Source organism: Condylura cristata, unplaced genomic scaffold, assembly GCF_000260355.1.
Source record: "Condylura cristata isolate star-nosed mole 26May11 unplaced genomic scaffold, ConCri1.0 scaffold00018, whole genome shotgun sequence".
Lineage (NCBI taxonomy): Eukaryota > Metazoa > Chordata > Mammalia > Eulipotyphla > Talpidae > Condylura > Condylura cristata.
In genome coordinates this window covers 38,861,593-38,882,973 of record NW_004567119.1, presented here as the reverse complement: position 1 = coordinate 38,882,973, position 21,381 = coordinate 38,861,593, and the positions used below count along the sequence as shown (strand labels likewise).

Sequence of the window (21,381 nt, the reverse complement as noted above, 5' to 3'; positions counted from 1 at the left end):
CCATTGCACCACCAGGGAAGGCCTTCTGGAGTTTTAATGTTGCCTATAGAAATTTAAATTTCAGAAATTACGTTCTCAAGAGCTAACAATAATTTCCTATTCAGAGACTTGATATGAGTCTCCTATTTCAGATCATTTTTTTCCTGAAAATATTGCCACATGCAACAAGATAGCCTAGAATCTTTTCTAGTTATGCTACAAATGGTGACGTAACATATCCTTTCCTTTGTTCTCAGGAGCCAATGAAGTACTTTTGGTGGTTGGGGGCTTTGGAAGCCAGCAGTCTCCAATCGACGTGGTAGAGAAATATGACCCCAAAACTCAGGAGTGGAGCTTTTTGCCAGTAAGTTTTGTTCGAACCAGTCATGGGGAGAAGGCTGAAATGTTTCTAGTCCCTCATACTAGATTTTAACTAACGCAGCCCTAAAAGTGGAAGAGCCTACTAACAGCGTTCTGTGCTTACAGTTGTGTCATGCATGCACACAGTAACTAACTAGTAGTTATTGACTGTGCAGACTAGACTTCAGAACTTCCGGCGGTCCTCTGTCAAATTGAACTGCACTGGCAGCCGCTGATCAGTGCCTTCCCGAACTGTCTGCGTGACTTCCTGGTGCTCCAGGGAGCATGCACTATTAAATTGAAATTCAGTGTGAAATTGTGTTAAGTCAAACTCAGAATTTTATATCTTTTCCTTTGGCATCTCTTATTTCAGTGCTGAAAAGAGCAATCATAATTCTGAGAAAATACCGAAATCTTTTGTCCAATCCTCTTAACTTTTAGGGTCTTTGAATCCTGGTTCTTTGATTAGCAGTGTGGGAATATTCCCCACCCTCCACCCCCACTGGGTGGAAGGATGTGAGCCTCCTGCTTAGTCCAGTGCCTGTGGAATAGAAAGGAGTCAGCTACTGGATTATAGAATGACACTAAATCTTCTGGAAGCCTCAGAAGGAGGCAAATGTGCAGAAGACTTGGCACAGCAAGCAGGAGAGTGTTCATTCAGTAGATAGACCACAGGAGGCCACGTGAGCTTGGCAGACAAGTGAAGAAACAGAGGTGTGGAGATAGAAGTAGGAAGGAAGCAAAAGGTCAAAACCTAAGACTCACCTGACTGAAATGCATGTATCTCCTCCTTCCTCAATCCATAGAGCATCACTCGTAAGAGACGTTACGTGGCCTCAGTGTCCCTACATGACCGGATCTACGTCATTGGTGGCTATGATGGCCGTTCCCGCCTCAGTTCAGTGGAGTGTCTAGACTACACAGCTGATGAGGATGGGGTCTGGTATTCAGTAGCCCCTATGAATGTGCGGCGAGGCCTGGCTGGAGCGACCACCCTGGGAGGTAAGCTTGTTGAGGGTGCAGTTTCCGTTTTCCTGTGACCAGGTAAGATTCATGTCACTCCATTGTGTGGCAGGAGCATAAAAGATAGAGGACAGCAGTAAGGTCAAATACTCCTTTCTGCTTTCAAAAAAATCAGTGTTACCAAAGCAGTTCAATACTCACAGATATTCACTAGTTGACCATGAAGTTAGTATATCCAGTTCTGATGTGCTGAATGAGGAATTCGCACTAGTTGTTATTCCTTTAAACTTGAGCTAGTCTTTGGCTATTTTTGAATATTCCATTTTATTCCAGCCTTTTTGGCTGTCTTCTGTGCTGCTTTCCTTGGGAAACTTAATTGACTTATTCTACAAGAAACATTGTTTTTGCTCCCCAGCACTTGAAGGAGCTGTGGTGAGAAACCTCTCATTCTCTAACAGTCTGGATTTCTTCATTTTGTGCAGATATGATCTATGTCTCTGGAGGATTTGATGGAAGTAGGCGCCATACCAGTATGGAGCGCTATGACCCCAACATTGACCAGTGGAGCATGCTGGGAGACATGCAGACAGCGCGGGAAGGCGCTGGGCTGGTGGTGGCGAGTGGCGTGATCTATTGTCTAGGTATTCAGTCTGGGAGAAAGAGAATGGAAGATTTCGTGGGTGGGGACCCCCTTTTAACCAAAATCAACTTCACAGACTTCCTTTGGTGAAGACCCTGGTCTGCCCTAATATATTTTTCATTAACTGGGGTTATCTTTTTGTGGAAACAGAAAATAGTACTATCAGATTTGTTTGGGGTGTTGGCACTCTTGACAGAGGGATGAAATTAAATGAGTTGAAGCACACAGAGAAAGGCGGACTGGCCATGAGGATTTACCAGCCATTCTGGTATGGTCTCTATTTTGTCTTTCAGGAGGATATGATGGCTTGAATATCTTAAATTCAGTTGAGAAATATGATCCCCATACAGGACACTGGACTAACGTCACACCAATGACCACCAAGCGCTCAGGTAAGACCAGACATGACGTTTCTGAAGGAGGACACAGCAGTGCCGTCAGCGCTCACATCCGCCTCTGTGCAGCCTCAGGACAGGCTCTCAGCTAGTCAGAGTGGTGTTTCCTTCCTCACTGCAGACTGTTATGTAAGACTACAGGCTTAAGTCAGATTCATTCCTGCGCCATTCCATGATCATCTGCTGGCCTAGATTTTTCTGGGCCTGTCTATAGACAGGCCCTAACTATAGACTTAATGTCTGTCAAACTGTGGGCTTCAATCAGATTCCATTCTCCTTTTGCCTCGATTTTTTTCTAAATAGTGAGGATAAAAACCACTTAAATTTTCAACCAGAATATAAGTCTTGTTTTATTTGTTTTTTTTGTTTTTTTAGGTTTTTATTCCTTCCCTGCATCCTGTAATATCTAGTATATTTTTGAATAGGTGCTCTACATGTTAAATGAATGTTTGTTGAATAACATCTGTAGCATGCAAGCACAGAAGAGCAGCTGTGTCCCTTCACGGACTGCTGCTCAGTGGAGTACGCTGGGGTGTGAGAGCTGAGAGCAGAGGAAGCACTGGGTTACCCTGTGACTCCCTCTGGTAACAGCTGCGCCAGAACCGTGATCACAACTCCTTTCCTTCCTTCCTTCTTATGTTGCCTTCTTTTTTCTACTTCTGTTTTTCCTCCTAATAAAAAAGGCGGGGCTCTGAATTAATGGAAATGAAAACCATTTCAAATTAACTTTTCTCATTTCAAATCCTGACCACAGAGTTCACAGATGTGATAACCTGTGCTGGGCTCAATTTTTCTAGGCCTGTCTGGCCCCAGTCCACATTCCTCAGCTACCCTAGAATTCGTAGCCATCAGCAACCATGCTTTGTCCCTAGAATTCAGCTCCTAAGCCTAGTAGTATTCACTTGCTATATCCTTTTCCCCTAGGTGCGGGAGTAGCCCTGCTGAATGACCATATTTATGTGGTGGGGGGATTTGATGGTACAGCCCACCTTTCTTCCGTTGAAGCTTACAACATTCGCACCGATTCCTGGACAACTGTCACTAGTATGACCACCCCACGATGCTATGTAGGGGCCACAGTGCTCCGGGGAAGACTCTACGCAATTGCAGGGTGAGGATTTGGAACCAGGCCAGTGAGAGCTATCCAGGGCAGTGTGATCCAGTCTGTTTTGTTTTGTTTTGTTTTTAAAGATTTATTTGTGCATACAGAACTGGGGTATAGGCCAGAGGTATGGGGGGCTGAGAGGATTCACCAGTGACAAAGTAGGGAGCAGAACAGGCCAACTGATGAAGTACCCTGCTGAGGAGAGCACCAGGCGTGTCAGGAGAGGTCTGCCATGCCATGTGGGTCACCTCTGGGGCAGGGATTGAACTCATGCTGAAGTGGCCCTAGCTTCTTAGTGCTGTGCTTTAACCTGCTGCACCCCCAGGGAGGGCCCTCAGTCTGTATTTTTGATGGAGGTGGGGTTTGGTTGGTGGAGACATGTCCAGTGGCAGCTTTAATATAGGTCTTGTGTGGAAAGGAATGGACAGCTCACACTCTTCTTTTGCTTCTTCATCACTCAGATATGATGGGAATTCTCTGCTGAGTAGCATTGAGTGCTATGACCCGATCATCGACAGCTGGGAAGTAGTGACATCCATGGGGACCCAGCGCTGTGATGCTGGCGTGTGTGTTCTCCGGGAGAAGTGACCGTTACTGGAGCACCATCCAGAGCTAGTGACCAGTCCAAGGGGCAGTTTGCGAGAGAATCAAGGATCCTTTCCAGAATGTCTATTTCTCACTGTGCGCACAGGGAGATTACAGGCACCAGTGCAGTTATGATTGTACTTTTTTAACGCACATTCCCCCTCGCACTAGTCCCCGAGGAGGGTGGGTAGGACGCACAAGGGAAGAAAAATCACAACTGGCTGGTTGTCGGAGATGAGACCATCGCTCCTTCTCATCCAGGGAGCGCTTATTTGTCATTTCTAACTTACCATGTGCTTGGGAGAAGATATACCCACATAAATATGTTTGTTGAGCCTCACAATGCAGAGAATTAAGGTGAGTATGGCCTACTAAGTGGGCAGTATTCAGCCTAGATGATTAGAAAGATGCCAACTTGAGTGGGCTTGGTGAAACCCAAGCCTCCTGCTTTTCAGGATCAAATGTCTTTCTAAGGTAATAAGGGCAGCACAGTTCCACTCTAGAGGGAGACAAAGAAAGAGCCCTGGCTAACCCTTGGGGGCCAACGAAGAGCTCTCTCTGACACTTCTGGGGGGTAGGATTTCCATATCAGAACTGAAGTGGAGTAAGTGAAGTAAATTGACTTTGATGGAAGGCGAGTAAACCTACAATCCCACTGAGGTGTGGCCTGGAAGACTGAGAAGAATGTGTTGTTTGAAGCGCTTTTTATTTCCCCATGGTCTTTGTAAAGCAGAATGTGCATCTTGGCACCGGAGACTGCGAGAGAATAAGAGCGTGAACAAATCTTGAAGTGAATGGAGGGGGAATAAGTGTGGGAGTTCACGATGCCTGGGGACAAACTAGAAGTACCTGTGATTTTGCAGTCGTCTTACTCCCTACCGGGGTTCATCCTTCCATGCCAAGGTTAACCTTGAGTGAGTACAAGACTGTCTGTCTTTGTCGAATCAAATACTACTACACTCTTAGGCGATCACACTATTTATTTGGGGGTGGGGTACGGTAGCAGCAGCCTGAAGCTCAGCTACCAGATTATTGCCCAATTCTTTCAAGGGCACACTTCTGCTAAGGAGTGGTTTATACTGCTGTTTGGTACATTTAGTCTTTTTCCTACTCTAAGGTTCCCTTACCTGTCTTTAGAGTGGATTTTATATTCATCCTAGGACAGAATAATCAAGGATAACCAAAATTCTTTTGTCAGTTCCAGTAACTCCTATCACTGAGGTATTTTTGAGCTCCTCTGTGGTAGGGAGTGAACTTCTTACTTTTGAGTATTGGGAGTGTGGGAACGTGGTAATCCAGAGAAGGATGTTCTTTTCCTTTGCTCTGAAATTCCATTTTTCTTGAGTTGTATTGATCTAAAGAGTTCATTTCCTTTGTATTTTTTTAAGAAAATATTAAAAATCAACTGTGTCAAATGCCTATGAGTGTTCGTGGCTAACCAGCACTGACTTCAGCAGGTGTTTTGGGAAACCAGGCACGGAAATCAACTGTGCGTTTGCAAAGTAACTCTGCTATTTCTTAGGCTCAGGTAAGAGGCAGCTGCTTTGCCACTGCAAGGATGCTGGTCCGTAAAATTTTATCCAAACTTTCCTTGTCATTGGCCCTACACACCTGCACTTAGAGTTCACCTGAAAACTAGGGAATAAGATGCTATGTTGCGTTTTAAGAATTTCAGTTACCCCAGGCCTTTTGTGTGTGTGCTCTGATTTACGGTGTGTGATATAAATGACTATGCAGAAGGCCTGCAAAACTGCAGAAATTCCAGAGCAAAGGAGAGCGAGAGCTACACAAAGAAGCTATTTTGGATGGATGTGCTGCTGGTTAAACCACGGCTTTGAAACCTGTGGCGCATTCTGTCTCAGGAGAGATCCAGGAGAAGTTGAATGGGAGGGCAGAGGTAGAACAAAGAACTGATGGCTTCCAAACGATCTTCAGTGCTAACTTTTCTGTGTTTCAGCCTCAATTCCCAAATGTTCTTATGGGGCAGCGATAACAATATTCTGCAAAAAATATCAACACTTTCCTTTCATAGGCCCATGTACATATACAGAGGTATCGCATAGCAATTTTTTTTCTTTTTTTTTCCCCTCTCTGAATTGATTACCACCCACTTTTAATTATTTTAAGCCTCCAAAAGTGATTTATCTTATGTCACCTACATCACAGTACAGATATCCAATTAGTTTCTAGTTCAAATCAATTTTATCTCTCACTGTTCAAAGCCCATTCCTATACCTTTATTCCTTCTACTCCCAGTTAGTTTAGACCTCATCCCTTGCATAACTCGGAATAATGGTCTCCCAATGATCTTCTCCCTATTTTCCTATCTTGCAATCTAGCCCCTGCATTTTGCCATCAGTTGGTTTTCTAAACTCAGGCAAGATCATTCCTATACCTAACCTTCAACCTTCAACAAATACTAATACTGAGCAGTTATTTTTGGCCTAAAATCCCATAGATTCCCATTGCCTATACTATGAAGTTCTAATTACCTAATGAGACAACACAACAGTGATGATGTGGGCCCATTCTACATTCCTGATATTATCTTCCTGACTTCTGTCTGAAATATCTAGCTTTCCTGATAAAATCCTACTCACCTTTAAATACCTAAGCCAAACATCATCTGGGTAAATGACATGTAACTTGTAGAGAGAACCACTGTCTAATTCAGTCTTCTACTTAACTTTTTCCCATGAGTTGTCCTTATATATGGGTCATTGAATATGAGTCTTGCTGTTTAGATTAAGTTCTCAAATGCCAACACCTGTAGCATTCCCAAGGTTTAATATGGTCACTAATATAGTTACTTAATGTTGAATTAATGGACAAAAGACAAAGCACGGTGGGTACATTAATGAAGTGACTTAATTCTTCGTATTCTGCTTTCCCTACACGTTTCAGGGAATCCATGATGTTGCACTATAATAAACAGGAGTACTAAAGACTAATCAGATGGAATGAGAACTTTTAGTGTAATGACGGGGATCAGCAGTGTCAAAACTTTGCTTGAATGAAGCCTAGAAAGCAGCATTTATCTTCCTTATGTTCAGGGGAATACCGAATGGGACAACCGCTAAGGAAACTGGGATGATTCAATTAGTTTCTAAAGCACTCCAACACAATAGTTTGCCACACACTATGACTAGAACTGAGCCCCAAAATGAAAGCGTCCAGGTTTTGTTTTTTTTTCCAACGCTAAAAAAAAATAGGTACTGTTCCTCTAAGTAGTCTCCTATAGAACAATCCAATGTGGTTAAAACTTGCCGCTGGAGAGTCCAATGGAGGTTGTCCCCTTATTGCCCCGGGTAAATCCCATTCATGAGAAATTAAAATCTCATCCTAAAGAATTAAGGTCATCTTTAATGACTTATTTGTTCAAGTCTTACTCCATAAATTCAGTGCCCAGGTTAGTCTGGAGAGGATTTGTCACGTCCTAGGAAGTGACCCTGTCACAAAGCCAAGCTGACACCTGGTCACTCAGAGCCGGCCACGAATGAGGGCGCTTGCGCAGTAGAGCCCGGAGCCGGGGAAGCGGACGCCTGCGCAGAAAGGGAGTGGCCGTCCGCTCCCCGCCCTGCGAGCCGCGCCAGCGCAGTTGGGGAAAGACCGAGCGGCGCTGCGCCTGCGCGCTGGTGGCCGAGGCGGCGGTGGCGGCGGCGGCGATGGAACCTACCGAGCAGCTGAACGAGTTAGTGTCAGCCGAGGGCCGAAACCGGAAGGCGGTGCTGTGCCAGCGCTGCGGCTCGCGGGTGCTGCAGCCAGGGACCGCTCTCTTCTCCCGCCGGCAGGTAGGGACGCAGGCTGGCGGCGGTTTACACCTTGCACGCTCCCCCGGAGGCCGAGGTGGTGGGAGTCTGGGTCCCGCGCGGTCTCCGGAGACCTCGCCCCCCGCTGCGGCCAGAGCGTCGCGCCTCGAGGCTCCCGGCGAGGCCCCGCACCCGGGCCGCCCGCGGGGACCGGCCGCGTCCGGGATCGCCGCGCTGAGCCCCGCCCTGCCCCGGACCCCCGGGCGCGAGAGGCCGCTGCCCCGCGCGCCCAGGGAGGGAAACGCCGGAGCCCGCACGCTGCCCCGGGTGGGTGTCCGCGCCCTCCCCCCGCAGGTCGGCCTTTTGCTCCGCGCGACTGAGTTGCCGGAGGGCGCTAGGGCGAAGTTGCTTCTGGGCCCCCAGCCACCCGCACCCACCTCCTGCAATGTAGTTGCTCTCCCGATCGATCGACTGAACCCAGCTTCCCAAATGCATCGTATTTCAAGGGGGCTGCATGCCCAAAGTCCTGAAAATCAAGCAAGACTTCATTTTATTTTCTCCAGGTTAGGAATTTTTATACCCTTCATACCACCATCACCCCAAGTGAGAAAGTTGGGAGATTTTATTTTTACATGATGCGCCCACAGAAAGTGCAGAGTGTAATCGCATTCCAACCATGCGATCACTCAAAATTTTATTTCTAAAATTATGTCCTGCTCTCAGGGTAACTAGGTTTCAAGGCCAGAGGCACAAACGTTCAGGCATCAGCAGGGTGCTACTGGCATCTAGTGGGTAGAAGCCAGGGGTGCTGCCGAGCTTTCTCCAGGCACCCATAGTCACCCGCTTCCAACTCCCCGGCGGGAGATTGCCCACCACAGCAGCGCGTCACTGGTGCCAGGATTGAGAATCGTGGCCTCAAGGCTGCAGAGTACACTTGTCTGTAACCTCACTTGGCCTGATAAAATTATTTGGTGTTTCTTCATGCCCCTAGACAGACTGTGGCACCCTGTGATATATCTACTTCTCAATCTCCTACTCTTGGACTGTGCAGAGTTAGAGTCTAGTAAATATTTGGGCTTGAGTCAGTGAACAAGCTGCCCGGTGAAAAGACGGGTGTGCCCAGGTATTCTCTGGGCACCATTACTCCCCTATTTGCGAAGCTTGTGTTCCTGTTCTTTTGGTTTGGTTTCCCATGTGAAATGCTCATATGCTTGAACTGGTTACTTCTCAAAATCTTAAAATAAAACTTTGTGGGTCTCTCCCTGGTGGTGCAACGGGTTAAATCGCAGCACTAGGAAGCACTCAGAAGCCACTGAGCCCTGAGTTTGATCCCCGGCCAGGGAGCTGACTCACATGGTATGGCAGACCTCTCCTGTCTCCCCCGCTGCTCCCTCAGCAGTGTATTTCAGTTAGTCTGCCTGCTCTGCTCCCCACTCTGTCTCTGGTGAATCCTGTCACCACCCCTACACCTCTGGCCTGTACCCCAGTTCTGTATATATAAATAAATAAATCTTTTTTAAAAGTTGGTGAAACTATATAGAACTACACAAACACACACATGAGTAAAAGTAAGTGGGAAATCTTAACAAAATCAGTGGATTACATCAATGTCCGTTTACTGGATGTGATGTTATACTACAGTTTGTTTGTTTTTAAATTTATTTATGTATCCAGAGCTGGGCAACAGGCCAGAGGTACAGAGACGGCAAGAGGCTTCACCAAAGACAGAGTGGGGAGCAGAACAGGCAGGTTGATAGAAGTACACTGCTGAGGGGAGCAGCGGGCGGAGACAGGAGAGGTCTGCTGCGCCATGTGGGTCACCTTCTTGGCCTGTAATCGGACTCTTGCTACAGTGGCTGTGATAGCTTCTTGCTACAGTGCTGTGATTTAATCCGTGGAGGACCCGTATTCCAGTTTTGTAAGAGGTTACCATTGAGGGGAAGTGAAGAAAGGGTCCATGTTACTTCTTAGTGTAGAAATAATCGTTACACATCTGTATCTGTTGGGGTTTTTTTGTATGTAAAGCTACAATTATCTCAAATTTCCCATTAAAAAAATCAGGTCATGGCCCTCCCTGGTGGCGCATGAGTTCGATCCCCGCCTGCCCCGGAGGTGACCACATGGCATGGCAGACCTCTCCTGACCTGCCCACTGCTTCTGTCACCAGTTTACTTGTCAGTCAGCCTGTTCTGCTCCCCACTCTGTCTCTGGTGAATCCTCTCACCGTCCCTGTACCTCTGGCCTGTACCCCAGTTCTGTATCCATAAATAAATAAATCTTTAAAAAAAAAAATCAGGTCATTATGCTAAGTGAAATAAGCCAGTAACAAAAAGACAATCACTGTAGAATTCCACTGACACATCCCTAGTATAGTGAGACTCACAGAGGCAGAAGTGGAACGGGATTGCTGGCTCTGAGGAGGCGCAGCAGAAGGAGTTAGTGTGTAATGGGATGGAGTTTGCACTTGGGAGGCTGAGACACCTCTGGAGAGGAATGCATTGCTACACAGCACCAGGAATGCCACTGAACTGTACCCTGAAAAATTCTTTAGTTTTTAAAATTATTTAACGCTTTGTCTCACAATAAAAAAGTCAGAATCAAATGGAACATGCACTTCAGCTCTGTTAGGCAGTGTTGATCAAATTGTCTTTTGCAGCATAAGAAAACCACCCCAAAATGGAGACTTCAAACATTAACAGTTATTCTATTGATAAATGTGAGGTCTTTCCATGTGACAGCAGAGAAGAGTCCTTTCCAAAGCCATTTGATTCACCTGTCCCTGCGGACTGGGACGGTTCAAACCCTTGAGCACTGGACCAGGCCTGACGTCCACCTGATGTCCCTGTGTGGTGGCCTCAGAGACACTGAAAGCTTCCAGATTGATGTGCCAAGAGCAACCAACACAAGTGGCACAGCCTCTCCCGGCCTAGCTCATGGCTTCCCTGCGGCCGTCACAGTGCCCTGCCTAGGCCCAGGAAGTCAGGCCGCCGGCCCAGTGCTTGGTGCCAGGATTGTCAGAGAAAGTGTGGATGTCTTAAACCACCACAGGTACTTGCAAAAGAGGGAACATATCCCATAAAGGTTAACAGAAGTTTCCTCTGTCCTGTAACAGTTTTTGCTTTCATCTTGTAGCATCTTGCCAAGCTTTCTGTAATAGAAATATATTTCTATTTACAAAGTAAAAAGAAATATTTCATTGTCAAAGGGTGCCATTAACAGTTGTTGAAAGGCAAAGGCGGTCTGCTAGGACCTCGGCATCCCACTGGGCTGTGTTCCTAGCTCCTGGGGAGCTGTCTGGGATCAGGGCCACTGGCTGGGGGCCTGACAACAAAGTGAGCCCATTTGTTGAGGGATCTAACTGGCAACTCTGGCCCCTAAAATTAGAAAATTAGATACTGACTTCTCTCTCTCTCTTTCATTTTTTTTAACTTAAAGATTATTTTTATTTATTCAAACAGAACTGGGGTACAGGCCAGAGATGCGGTGGGTGAGAGGCTTCACCAGAGACAGAGTGGGGAGCAGAACAGGCTGACTGACAAGTACACTGCTGAGGGGAGCAGTGGGCGGGTCAGGAGAGATCTGCCACACCATGTGGGTCACCTCCGGGGCAGGAATCGAACACATGCTGAAGTCGCTTTAGGTTCATTGTGTTGTGTTTTAACCAGGGAGGGCCTGTTTATTTTTTTTTTTTTTTAATTTATTTATACATACAGAACTGGGGTACAGGCCATGTGGGTTACCTCCAGGCCGGGAATCAAACTCACCCTGAAGTGGCTGCGGCTGGCTTGCATTGCTGCATCCTAACCTGTTGCACCACCAGGGAAGACCAAAGCTGTTGTATTTTATTGGAATTGGAAGATACATTAAAAATGTGGCATGAAGTGGGTAATAAGTGTAAGGGGGTAGCCCTGATGGTGAAGAGCCGAGGGTTGACAGGCTTGGCAGGCACAGTGTATTTTGTGCAACTCAAGTATATAAACCAGCCATATGGAAAAAATTAAAGGGGATGTGTTTGTGTTTGTGTATCCAAATTCTAGAATTGGATCTTCCTTTTTTTTTTTTTTAAAGATTGATTTATTTATGCATACAAGAATGGGGATACAGGCCAGAGGTGCAGGGGGTCAGAGTGTTCACCTGAAACAGAGTGGGAAGCAGCGGGTGAGACAGGAGAGGTCTGCTGCGCCGTGTGGGTCAGCTCCCTGGCCGGGGATCAAACTCATGCTGCAGTGGCTGCAGACAGCTTCATACTGCTGAGATTTAACCCATTGCGCCATCAGGGAGGGCCCTAAAATGTTCTTTTTATAAGATAAATCCAGTGTATGCCTAGCAGTGATGGTTTGGATCAAAGCCACGTTCCTCATTCTTGTAAGTCCCTGCTCTGTCGGTTACTGTTTAAGCTCTGGGGGTTTGGTGACAAACAAGACACTAGAGTTCCTGGCCCTCGGGAGCTTGCATTTTAGTAGAAAGGAGGCATGGGAAGTATGTAATCCAGTAAATTAATGAGGCAGTTTTAAATTAATGAGGCAGTTTCAGAGAGTAAGTAATAAGTAAAAAAAGGGTGAGAGTGGCATGAGGAAACTCTGGGGGGTGATGATTACTCTTGTCTTAACGACGGTGCTGGTTGTGTGTACGTGTGCCCTAATGTGTCAGATTGCACACTTTAAATGTGTGCAGTTTATGTGCCACTCATAATGGCAGCTGTTTTCAAGTAAAATACAGTGGGTGGTAGGTGAGTGAAGACCCCCTAAGGAGCTGATTGTCCGTGTACATCTGAGTTGAGTGTCAAGTGAGAGCAGAGCAGACTTAGCTGCCTGAGGAACGCAACGAGCCCCGCGGCACTTTGAGCAGAGGGCCAGAGGGCCATGGCCGGCTTTACCTCACGTAGGGAGGGCCTGGTTACCAGAGGCCCGCCTTCACGGCCTCAGGAGTGAGGGTGGGGAACAGAGGCAGCACCCTTGTCTGTAAGAAACTCGTCTCCTCTCTCTTTTCATCCCACTAGGAAGCGGGGCAGAGTTCAAGTACAATGGGCGGGTGATGTGACTGGGCCGGTTCAGCCTCTGCATTCTTGATGTTCTCTTCCATTGCAGCTTTTCCTTCCCTCCATGAGAAAGAAGCCAGCCCTGGCTGACAGCAGCAATCCTGACGGCGACCTCCTCCAGGAACACTGGCTGGTTGACGACATGTTCATCTTTGAGAACGTGGGCTTCACCAAGGACGTGGGCAACGTCAAGTTCCTGGTCTGCGCAGACTGTGAAATCGGACCCATTGGCTGGCATTGCCTAGATGACAAGAACAGTTTCTATGTGGCCTTGGAACGGGTTTCCCATGAGTAACTGAGGGGAGGGGGACTCACTCCACCCCCCCACCCCAACTATAAAAGCTACTCCCCACAAGGACTGGCATTTGACCTGGTCTGACTGTTCCACTGCTGCCTTTTGTGTGCTGAGTAAGGGATGCCTGCGGGAGGGCCAGCCCGGCCGCCTGGCCACACGTGCATGCCTCCTGCTAGTCCCGTTCCACTGCAACATCTCATCTCCTTTCCCCCCCCGTCAGGACGCTGGGCTACTTCTACAGATCTGCTCTCACCCCTGGCCTTCTGCTGGGGCTCTCTGTATTACCCAGAGGCTCCCGTATCTTGCTCTGGAAAAGCAGTAGTCAGCCCTCAGGGCTCAAACTTCAGCAGCACATGGCAAAAGGTACATGTGCGCTGAGAGCGGAGACGCCATGCGCATCACCGAGGAAAGTTTGCAAGTCTGAGAGTGACTGTTGTGTGGCTCCCTTTGGTTCATTATTTTTAAAAGTAAAGCATTTACAAATTTTAGCCTTAAAACTACTAATCAGAAGCACATTACTTTGGACATACCTGTGTACCATGAAGGAAAGTCCCTGCTTTACATCAGTAGGGGCTGTTTGTTGTAAAGGTGAACTTGGTCTCCTTTCCCTTTAAGTCTTGATGTGGATTCTCTTGCTGTTAGGTCTTCACTGGCCACTCTAAGAAAAACCCAGCCCTGAATTCCCCAGGAAGACGTGGCGTCAGGGTGGAGGATGGGGATATGGGTGGATAGGCTTTGCCTATGTGAGTTTATAGGCGTGTCTGAGCTGGGCCAGTAAGTGCCCCTCAACAGTGTCATCTGCTGAACCTTCTGGACACAGTCCTCACAGACTTTCGCTTCAGGTGTTATCTCTAACAACCCAGAGTTCAAATTTTCCATCTAGATGCCTGAATTTCTATAACTGTGGGGATACTGTAACAATCAGATGTTAGCAAACTTGTTTAACCTCCAGTACGATCGTCAGTCCTGTCATTGTTCATCATCTGAAGCATCTCTGTAACTGGGTTTCAGGTATCCCCCGGCAGCCCTACCTCTAAGATTCGGGAAACCTAGAATTAAAATAAGGACTCAATAGCGACCTTACTATCTGTAGTCCATTCCTTTGCTTCTGTTGTCTGGTGGCTTCCTCCTTTTTTCTCCCCAAAACTTATTCTAAGGGTATCCCAAATAAAGAACAGGCCTTGGGTAACTAACCTCCTCCCCTAGAAAGGTGCTTATGACCCATTGGGAGCCTGAATGAGCCCTTGTTGAAAATGAGATGACTTTTCCAGACAGATCCTCAACTGTGAATGTGATTGTGCTACTTGCAGAAAAACAGCTGTGAGAATTATCTGCTCAGGTCAGAAGGAACAAAACCAAATAAATAGTTGTCTCTAGGGGCATGTGGCCCCTCACATCACAAGCCAAAACCTAGACAAAGCAGTGTTTTTTAAACTAGACTTTGACTTGTTCGTTTCTAAGCACAGAAACCGTACATATTCATTGTAGGTAAATGTGAACTGAATATCAAGTTTTTCAAAATCACTCTACCATCCACAGTCGGCCAATGGTAATTCGGATCCTTCTCAAAAAAAGTATGGTTTTAAAAAGACCACTGTGAATTCAGAGTGTACCCCTCTATAACTTGATTTTTCCAATTAGCAACACTCTTGACTTCCCATGTCCACTCTGACCCCATTGTTTGTGGAATGACGTCATAGCTCTGTGCGATCATACAAGTTAAGCCACTATTATTAGCTTGTCTCTAGTTTCTTACAAAGTGATTTAACCTTATAGTGATTTAACCTTATAGTTAAATCTGTACCCACATTCTTAATTATATCCTTGGCATACATTTTAGAAGTGGAATTGCAAGCTACACACGTTTTCAAGATTCGGTCTATCGCTACCCATTCCTCTAAAATAGCTGTACTGACGTAGCTGCCTGCAGCCGTGTAAAAGCGCTCTCTGTTCTCGGGTCCCGTACTAGCTCTGGGTCCTTGTTAAGAATATGTTGTCACCTTAATAGGGAAAAAACCTTATTGTCTTCATTTGCATTTATTTTATTTTAATGAAAATTTTGTATACTTATTGGTCATTTGTATTTCTTTTTTTGGTTGAGAATTGCCAAACATTCTTGCTCCTATAGCCAAAGATAACAGGCTGTTAAACTGTCTTTTCAGTTTGGTGTGAAAGAAAGAAAGGCATTTCAACAGTGGAGATTAGGGCCTCCCTGGTGGCGGAGGGGTTGTCGGGGCACTGTCAGTACTAAGGCCCGCGTTCAGTCCCTGGCCAAGATGCTGTTCCACACAGGGCCCAGCAGACCTCTCCTGTCTACCCACTGCTCCCTACTGTTTCTGGTGAATCTTCCTACCCCTGCACCTCTGGTCTACAACCCTGTTCTTTTACACACAGTGGGGGGGGGGGGGGGATGCGGGGAGGGACAAGCAGTGGAGAGCAGATTCTTGTATGTCCCTGAGAAGAATGTGTAATTTGAAAAAGAGGATACCTGCTGAAGCTTGCGCCTCAGGGTTTATCTTGAAGTTGTGAACTAATGAACCAATTAATTGTCTGCTATAAAGTGAGAATGTTGTGTCTTTGTGCCCCTCACACATAGCAGGCACTAGGTCAAGGCCTGCGAGTCTGGGAGCCGTGACTCGCCATGACATCCAGAGGGAACTGGGGCTTGCTTCTCTGACTGCAAACCGCCGTTCTTGCTGGGGACAGCAGGTGGTCTTTCCAAAGCCTAATAATTTCTACAGAATTCTTTTTAAACACAGGACTGCACATGGCAGTGGTGTACCCACGTCTTACGTAGTGCTAAAATGCCATGCGTGAGGCTACTCAAGCTCACTCTGACATGACTAATGAGAACTGCTCCTGGGAATGGTGGGAAGGTAATTTGGACTGAACTTTACACAGAGGGCAGCTAGAAAGATGGAATGAAATGTCTTTAAAATCTAAAGGAATCCTTTTGCAGCAATATGGATGGAGCTGGAAGGGATCGTGTTTAGTGAAATAAGCCAGAAAGAAAAAGAAAAATAGCGGATGGTTTCACTCATAGCAGGAACATAAAGGAACGGGGGGGAGATAATAATAATGAACAACTATATACCAGAGACATTTTATGGGGTGGAGTGGGGAATGGGATCAAAAATGGAGGGGAGGAGTGCACAGGACTATGGTGATGGCACATGGGTGAATTGGTGATGGGAAGCCCACGGGGATTACAGCTGAGATGGAAGAAAAAGGCAAAAAATGATGTAAAAATAATAATACAAATCCAAAGGCATCACAGACTCTCAAGAGTTGCAAGAATTACTATGCCACACCCCTGGGAGCGTGCCACACCCACACTCCTTGGGGACACTCGCTTGCAGGAGACTGTTCGGAAGGAGACTGGTCAGTGACAGGCTTCCTGGAGTGGGGGATGGGGCCTGTGACCAGGATGAAACCTGGTGATGGCTCTCACTTTGGATTGAGGTGCTCAGTCCTCTACAGCACAGAAATAAGGGCGAGCCAGAAGTGGGAAAGGGCCTCTCGGGATTGCAGCTCGACTTCCAATTATCTCAGTCCTTGAAGTTAAATTTAGGTGATCCCAAAATGGCAACTTTCCCAAATCTCTGGCATAAGCAAATAAAAACCCTCTCTGGAGGAATTTAAAATAAGTGAAATGCTGTATCATTTGAATAGAACTAATTTAAAATAGTTCATGAAGATGTTTTAAAGTGAAGTTAGGGATTAGAATGACTTTTATGATGCAGAAGTAATGGGTTAAAAATTAGTGGTGACCCTACCTGGTGGTACAGTGGTTAAAGCGCAGCGTTGCAAGCTAGCTGCAGTTGCTTTGGTGAGAATTCAATCCCCGTCACGGAGGTGACCCACATGGCACAGCAGGCCTCTCCTGACCCGCCCGCTGCTCCCCTCAGCAGTATACTTTGTCCACCTGCCTGTTCTGCTCCCCGCTCTGTCTCTGGTGAATCCTCTCACTGCCCTTGCACCTCTGACTTGTATCCCAGTTCTATATGAATAAAAAAATCTTTAAAAAAAAAAAAAAGATTGGAGTGGTACCACACTTCTCTCCAGTGCCTTCTGACAAGAAGAAAGGTGCAGGATGGTGCAGAAAATAGGTGAGTACGCCCTCATTGGGTTAATTCTTCAGATTTAAAGAAATAAGGATGCTTACTGGTGCCAACCTTTGTGACCAAGGTTTCCTTGTGACTGGAGAATTGAGTTCCTGGAACAGATGCATGAATGTCAGAATTTAGGGGTAATGTCACCAAATTCACTTCTAGTCAGGTGACGCTTCAACGCATTTTGACTATGGGCGTTTGAACATTCAAATATTTTCAGTTCCTTAAAGGGCTGTGTGAAAACTGTGTCTCCAATGGCCCTGTAGTTGAGATCAGACTTATCTGGGAGAGAAAAGGCAGAGGAAAAGTTAGGAAAGAAGTTTAAATAAGGGGCCTCCCTGGTGGTGCAAGGGGTTAAAGCACAGCACTATGAAGCTCTCCACAGCCACTATAGAGTTCGTCCTGGCCAGGGAGCTGACCCACATGGCACAGCAGACCTCTCCTGTCTTGCCCACTGCTCCCCTCAGCAGTGTATTTTAGTATATCTGCCTGTTCTCTTCCCCACTCTGTCTCTGGTGAATCTTCTCACACCACCAACGTACCTCTGGCCTGTATCCTAGTTGTTCATGTATGCATAAATTAATAAATCTTGAAATTAAATCTAAATTGGAAGCAGCCTAGATAATAGAAATAAAGCCAAATACCTTCTAAGATTACTAAGTTTACTTGGTGTCATATAAAGAAGCATTATCAAGAGAAGAGGGTTGTGGAATTTCCCCTGGTAACTCTATGGATGTCACTGTTTCAGATAATTTATAATTGCTGGGTTAGACTTGGTTCCACTCAGTAAATGGATGGAATGACGTTTTCACTGACTGACTCCACAAGCAGCTGAATGCCTAATGGGAGGCACAGAAGGGGTGTTGACAGTGACTTTTTGAGTCTATTACCAGGTAGCTTCATTTAGTCATCAATATGCCCGCCTACGGTAGGATGCAACATTCCAGTTGCTTTGCTTGTGGCACTGACACTCACTGTCTCTGCTTCCTAGACACAAGTGTTTCTGCAGCTCCTGCTAGCGCTCACCCACACACTCCTCGCCGAATCCCTTGGGCAGAAGCATCCATGTGAGAGCTGACAGCCTTGTAATACGGTGGGTGAAACCCAAAGAATAGCTTCAGTTGGAGTTAACTTTGGATTTAAATCACCTCAGCCACAGGGCTTCCTTCAAAATCCTCCAAGACACTTGGAATGACAGGGCAAGAGTCTGATGGAAAACCAGGTGCAGGAATCCAGGGGGCAGCTTTGGGCATAAGTATGTAACAGGGGGGGGTCCCCAGGAAGAGGGGAAGTTCCAGGTTCCCTGCCCCACCAAGAAGGAAGGTGGAGCTGAGCAGTGAAGAGATGAATCTGGAGAGGAGCCTGGAGAAGGAAGCAGGATGGAGACCAGGATACCTGAGGGAGCCAAATGGAGCAGAGACGTGAAGAAACTGCGCTCGCTTGTTCTTTGTTGAAACAGATGTGGGTGAGAGACCCGTGGGGAGGTGACTGTGGCAGTGTTTATATTGATTTTGATTTTGCTCTTTTCCTCCCAGACTTGTCTGGCCATTTCTGACCCTGTTCGATGAGTCCCGGCCAGAAGGGGCTTTAGGCTTGTGGCATCTTTCAGGCCTTGCTTTGGGCCAATCCCTTTGGGTGGACTTTTATCCATGAGGGGATGGGTAACTTCTGGTGTTTGATTAAGAAACTGTATTCTTTGTCTTTTCTGTATTGCACATTCATTGTATTAAAGATCCTTTCCATTAAAGCTCTTGTGTCTTGTCTTGATGCAGCAGATGGCAGAACCTATTTAGAGCAGGCAGGTTGGGGGGGTTGGAGGTGCCCCTCTCCCTGCCCTGTAACAAGGCCAGGTCACAGCCCCCGACTCCTGGGCAGTGTCAGCAGGACGTCCTAACCGCTCAGGCCTTCCAAGGCAGCGCTCAGTCTGCAGGCCTCACTGGGCACAGCCATCAGATGCCGGACTGAGACGGCTGCTTTGGCCTCCTGTGGAGCGTGCTGGGCAGCCCCCAGGTAATCACTGCCCGGTCACCTGGTAAAGCCACGCAAATGATGGGGCATCCCCTGGCGCTGAACCCAGGTTTCCCTCCCACACTCGGAATTGGGCTGACTTGTTCACTCAGGTATCCACTGTAAGGTCAAGGCGGCCTGGGCAAGGCTGGGGGCAGGAACCTTGAATCTGGGGCTGTTACTGTCTGCATGCCTGGAGCCTCCTAACCGTGAGCCTCCTAAAGTCTGGGAGCTGCCTGCATTCTGGTAATCAACCCCTCAGGTTGCCATACAGATAAGCGTCACTGGGAAATTGTCTTGGAGAAAAGCAAAGCAAAGCAGCCTCCCTACCCTATAAAAACTTAACTCTATTCCTCAGCGGGCATGGCTTCATTGACCTCTGCTGTCTTTGGGGTCTGTGAACCTCTCTTGGGAGTGAAATAAATTTCCTACTTCTGGCCCTCCCCGGTGGCTGCACTGCACCTGGCCACAGGGGTTCTATCCCTGCCTGGCCTGCGCTAGCCCCAGAGCTGACCCACATGGCGCAGGAGACCCCGCCTGACCCGCCCGTTGCCCCCCCTAGCAGTGTGTTCAGTGGATCTGCCTGTTCTGCTCCCCACTCTATCTCTGGGGACCCTCTCACTGCCCCTGCACCTCTGGCCTGTGCCCCAGTTCTGTATGCACAAATAAATCTTTTAAAAGTTCCTACTTGTTAGAAACTTGGCCTGACCTTCCTTCCTTTAACTGCACTGAGCCACCTCATCCATAGTGAACACACAGCTTGGGGAGAGGGAAAAGTTGCATCTGCTCTTTCACCTGAAAACCAGGACCCATGCAAGGGAAAAACAACACGAGTGACCTGCGTCTCCCTCAAAGCTGCTCCCTCACATCCCTGGGGAAAACCCCGAGGTGGCTCGTAGACAGTGGTACCTGCAGTGGTACCTGCATCTTCAGACTGGCATTCAGAGCTTGCTTTTCCATCTCACCCGGAGTCTTCTCAGTCTGCCAGCCAGCTTGGGCCCCTGCTCTTGGGTAGCCTGAGTCACCTGAACTGAAGCAGTTGCCCCAGAAAAAGGGAGGTAAACTTGACTTACCTGCATGTGCTCACTCCCACACCTGTGTCCCCTACTCACATTGAGTCTGGCTCTCCTTGCTTTTGCCTCCAGCCTGTAGGCGCCTCAGCTGTGGGGATGTCAAGCTCTTCGGCTACTCAGCGCCTGCCGGAGCCTCTCCACTTGCTGCTCGCTAAGAGCTACCATGTGGAGGGTGTGTGGGGCACTCTGAAATCCGCGGGGAGGGGGTGCCCAGTGGAAGAGGGGCTGGGGGCATGAGGGAGGCTCTGGTAGAGGGGGCTGTGCAGGAAGAGTGGGCTCTGGGCTACCTGCAGTCCAGGACAGGTGGGCTGAGCGCGCCCCCTTGGGGTGGTTGGGAATTCAGGCAGAGGGTGGGCTTCGTGGAAAGGCCAGGGGCACCCAGAAAGTTCGAATTTTGCTTTTTCCCTGCAGCCTCACCCTATTGGAGTTGGATGCTTCCCAGAAAACTGAGCGTCCCAGGGTGACTGTGGAGACACAGTGTGGGCAGTTGTCTGGTCGGGGATCAGTGGCGGGAGAAGGCACAGGGGTCATTCCTGTGCTGCAGTCAAGCACAAAGGCCACGATTCAGCCCAGCTGTGGAGCACCCTCCAGGGTGAAAGACATTTTCCCTTTGGGGCCCAGGACTTAGCTGTCCCCAGCTGCAGTCCCCTATCCCTGCCACGCTGGTCCAGCTGGAGCCGCATCTGGATCCATTAGGAAGCCACAGATTCCTAACAGCAGCAGTTTCTGGTGTTCTGAAGCTCTGCCTTTGGATGCCTTTGTCTGGGTTCACCAGAGGTCAGAGGTCCTAGCCTAAGGCTCTCTGTCAGGTGCTGTCATCTGGGGAACAACGTCCTGGATGACTACAGGCTTATGGCAGTGACCGATGCTCCCTCTGGCCATACAATTCCTGGATTTTTCTGGACACCTACTTCCCTGGAGAGTTAGGTGTTGGGGTGCTGATCTAGGTTAACAGCCAGAGTGTCTGCCCTGCTGTGCCCTGAGTTTGGGATTCAGTCTTCTACACCTCTGATTCCGCTATTTGCCAGGACTTTATTTATTTATGCATACAGAACTGGGGTACAGGCCAGAGGTGCAAGG

At 47.7% G+C, this 21,381-nt stretch overlaps 2 protein-coding genes across 2 annotated transcripts in view; both read left to right on the top strand.

Annotated features, from left to right (window-relative positions):
* Nucleotides 1-4,180, top strand: part of KLHL12 (kelch-like family member 12) — a 24,580-nt gene extending 20,400 nt beyond the window's left edge. Inside the window, exons 7-12 of the mRNA XM_004685517.2 lie at nt 237-343; nt 1,146-1,341; nt 1,785-1,943; nt 2,236-2,334; nt 3,262-3,448; nt 3,904-4,180. Of these exons, the coding sequence (XP_004685574.1) occupies nt 237-343; nt 1,146-1,341; nt 1,785-1,943; nt 2,236-2,334; nt 3,262-3,448; nt 3,904-4,030 (875 nt within the window). The 3' untranslated portion in view covers nt 4,031-4,180. The remainder of the gene's footprint in view (nt 1-236; nt 344-1,145; nt 1,342-1,784; nt 1,944-2,235; nt 2,335-3,261; nt 3,449-3,903) is intronic.
* Nucleotides 4,181-7,545: 3,365 nt separating this feature from the next.
* RABIF (RAB interacting factor) lies at nt 7,546-14,192 on the top strand. The gene is made up of 2 exons (XM_004685516.2): nt 7,546-7,818; nt 12,864-14,192. Exons 1-2 carry the CDS (start codon nt 7,693-7,695, stop codon nt 13,107-13,109), a joined length of 372 nt encoding a protein of 123 aa, XP_004685573.1. The 5' UTR covers nt 7,546-7,692; the 3' UTR covers nt 13,110-14,192.
* Nucleotides 14,193-21,381: the final 7,189 nt, after the last annotated feature.

Excerpts from the sequence above, each read along its gene's own strand:
- RABIF (XM_004685516.2), top strand. The coding sequence starts at position 7,693 with ATGGAACCTACCGAGCAGCTGAACGAGTTAGTGTCAGCCGAGGGCCGA. Across the intron at positions 7,819-12,863 it reads CTCTCTTCTCCCGCCGGCAG|CTTTTCCTTCCCTCCATGAG; the intron begins GTAGGGACGCAG and ends CTTCCATTGCAG.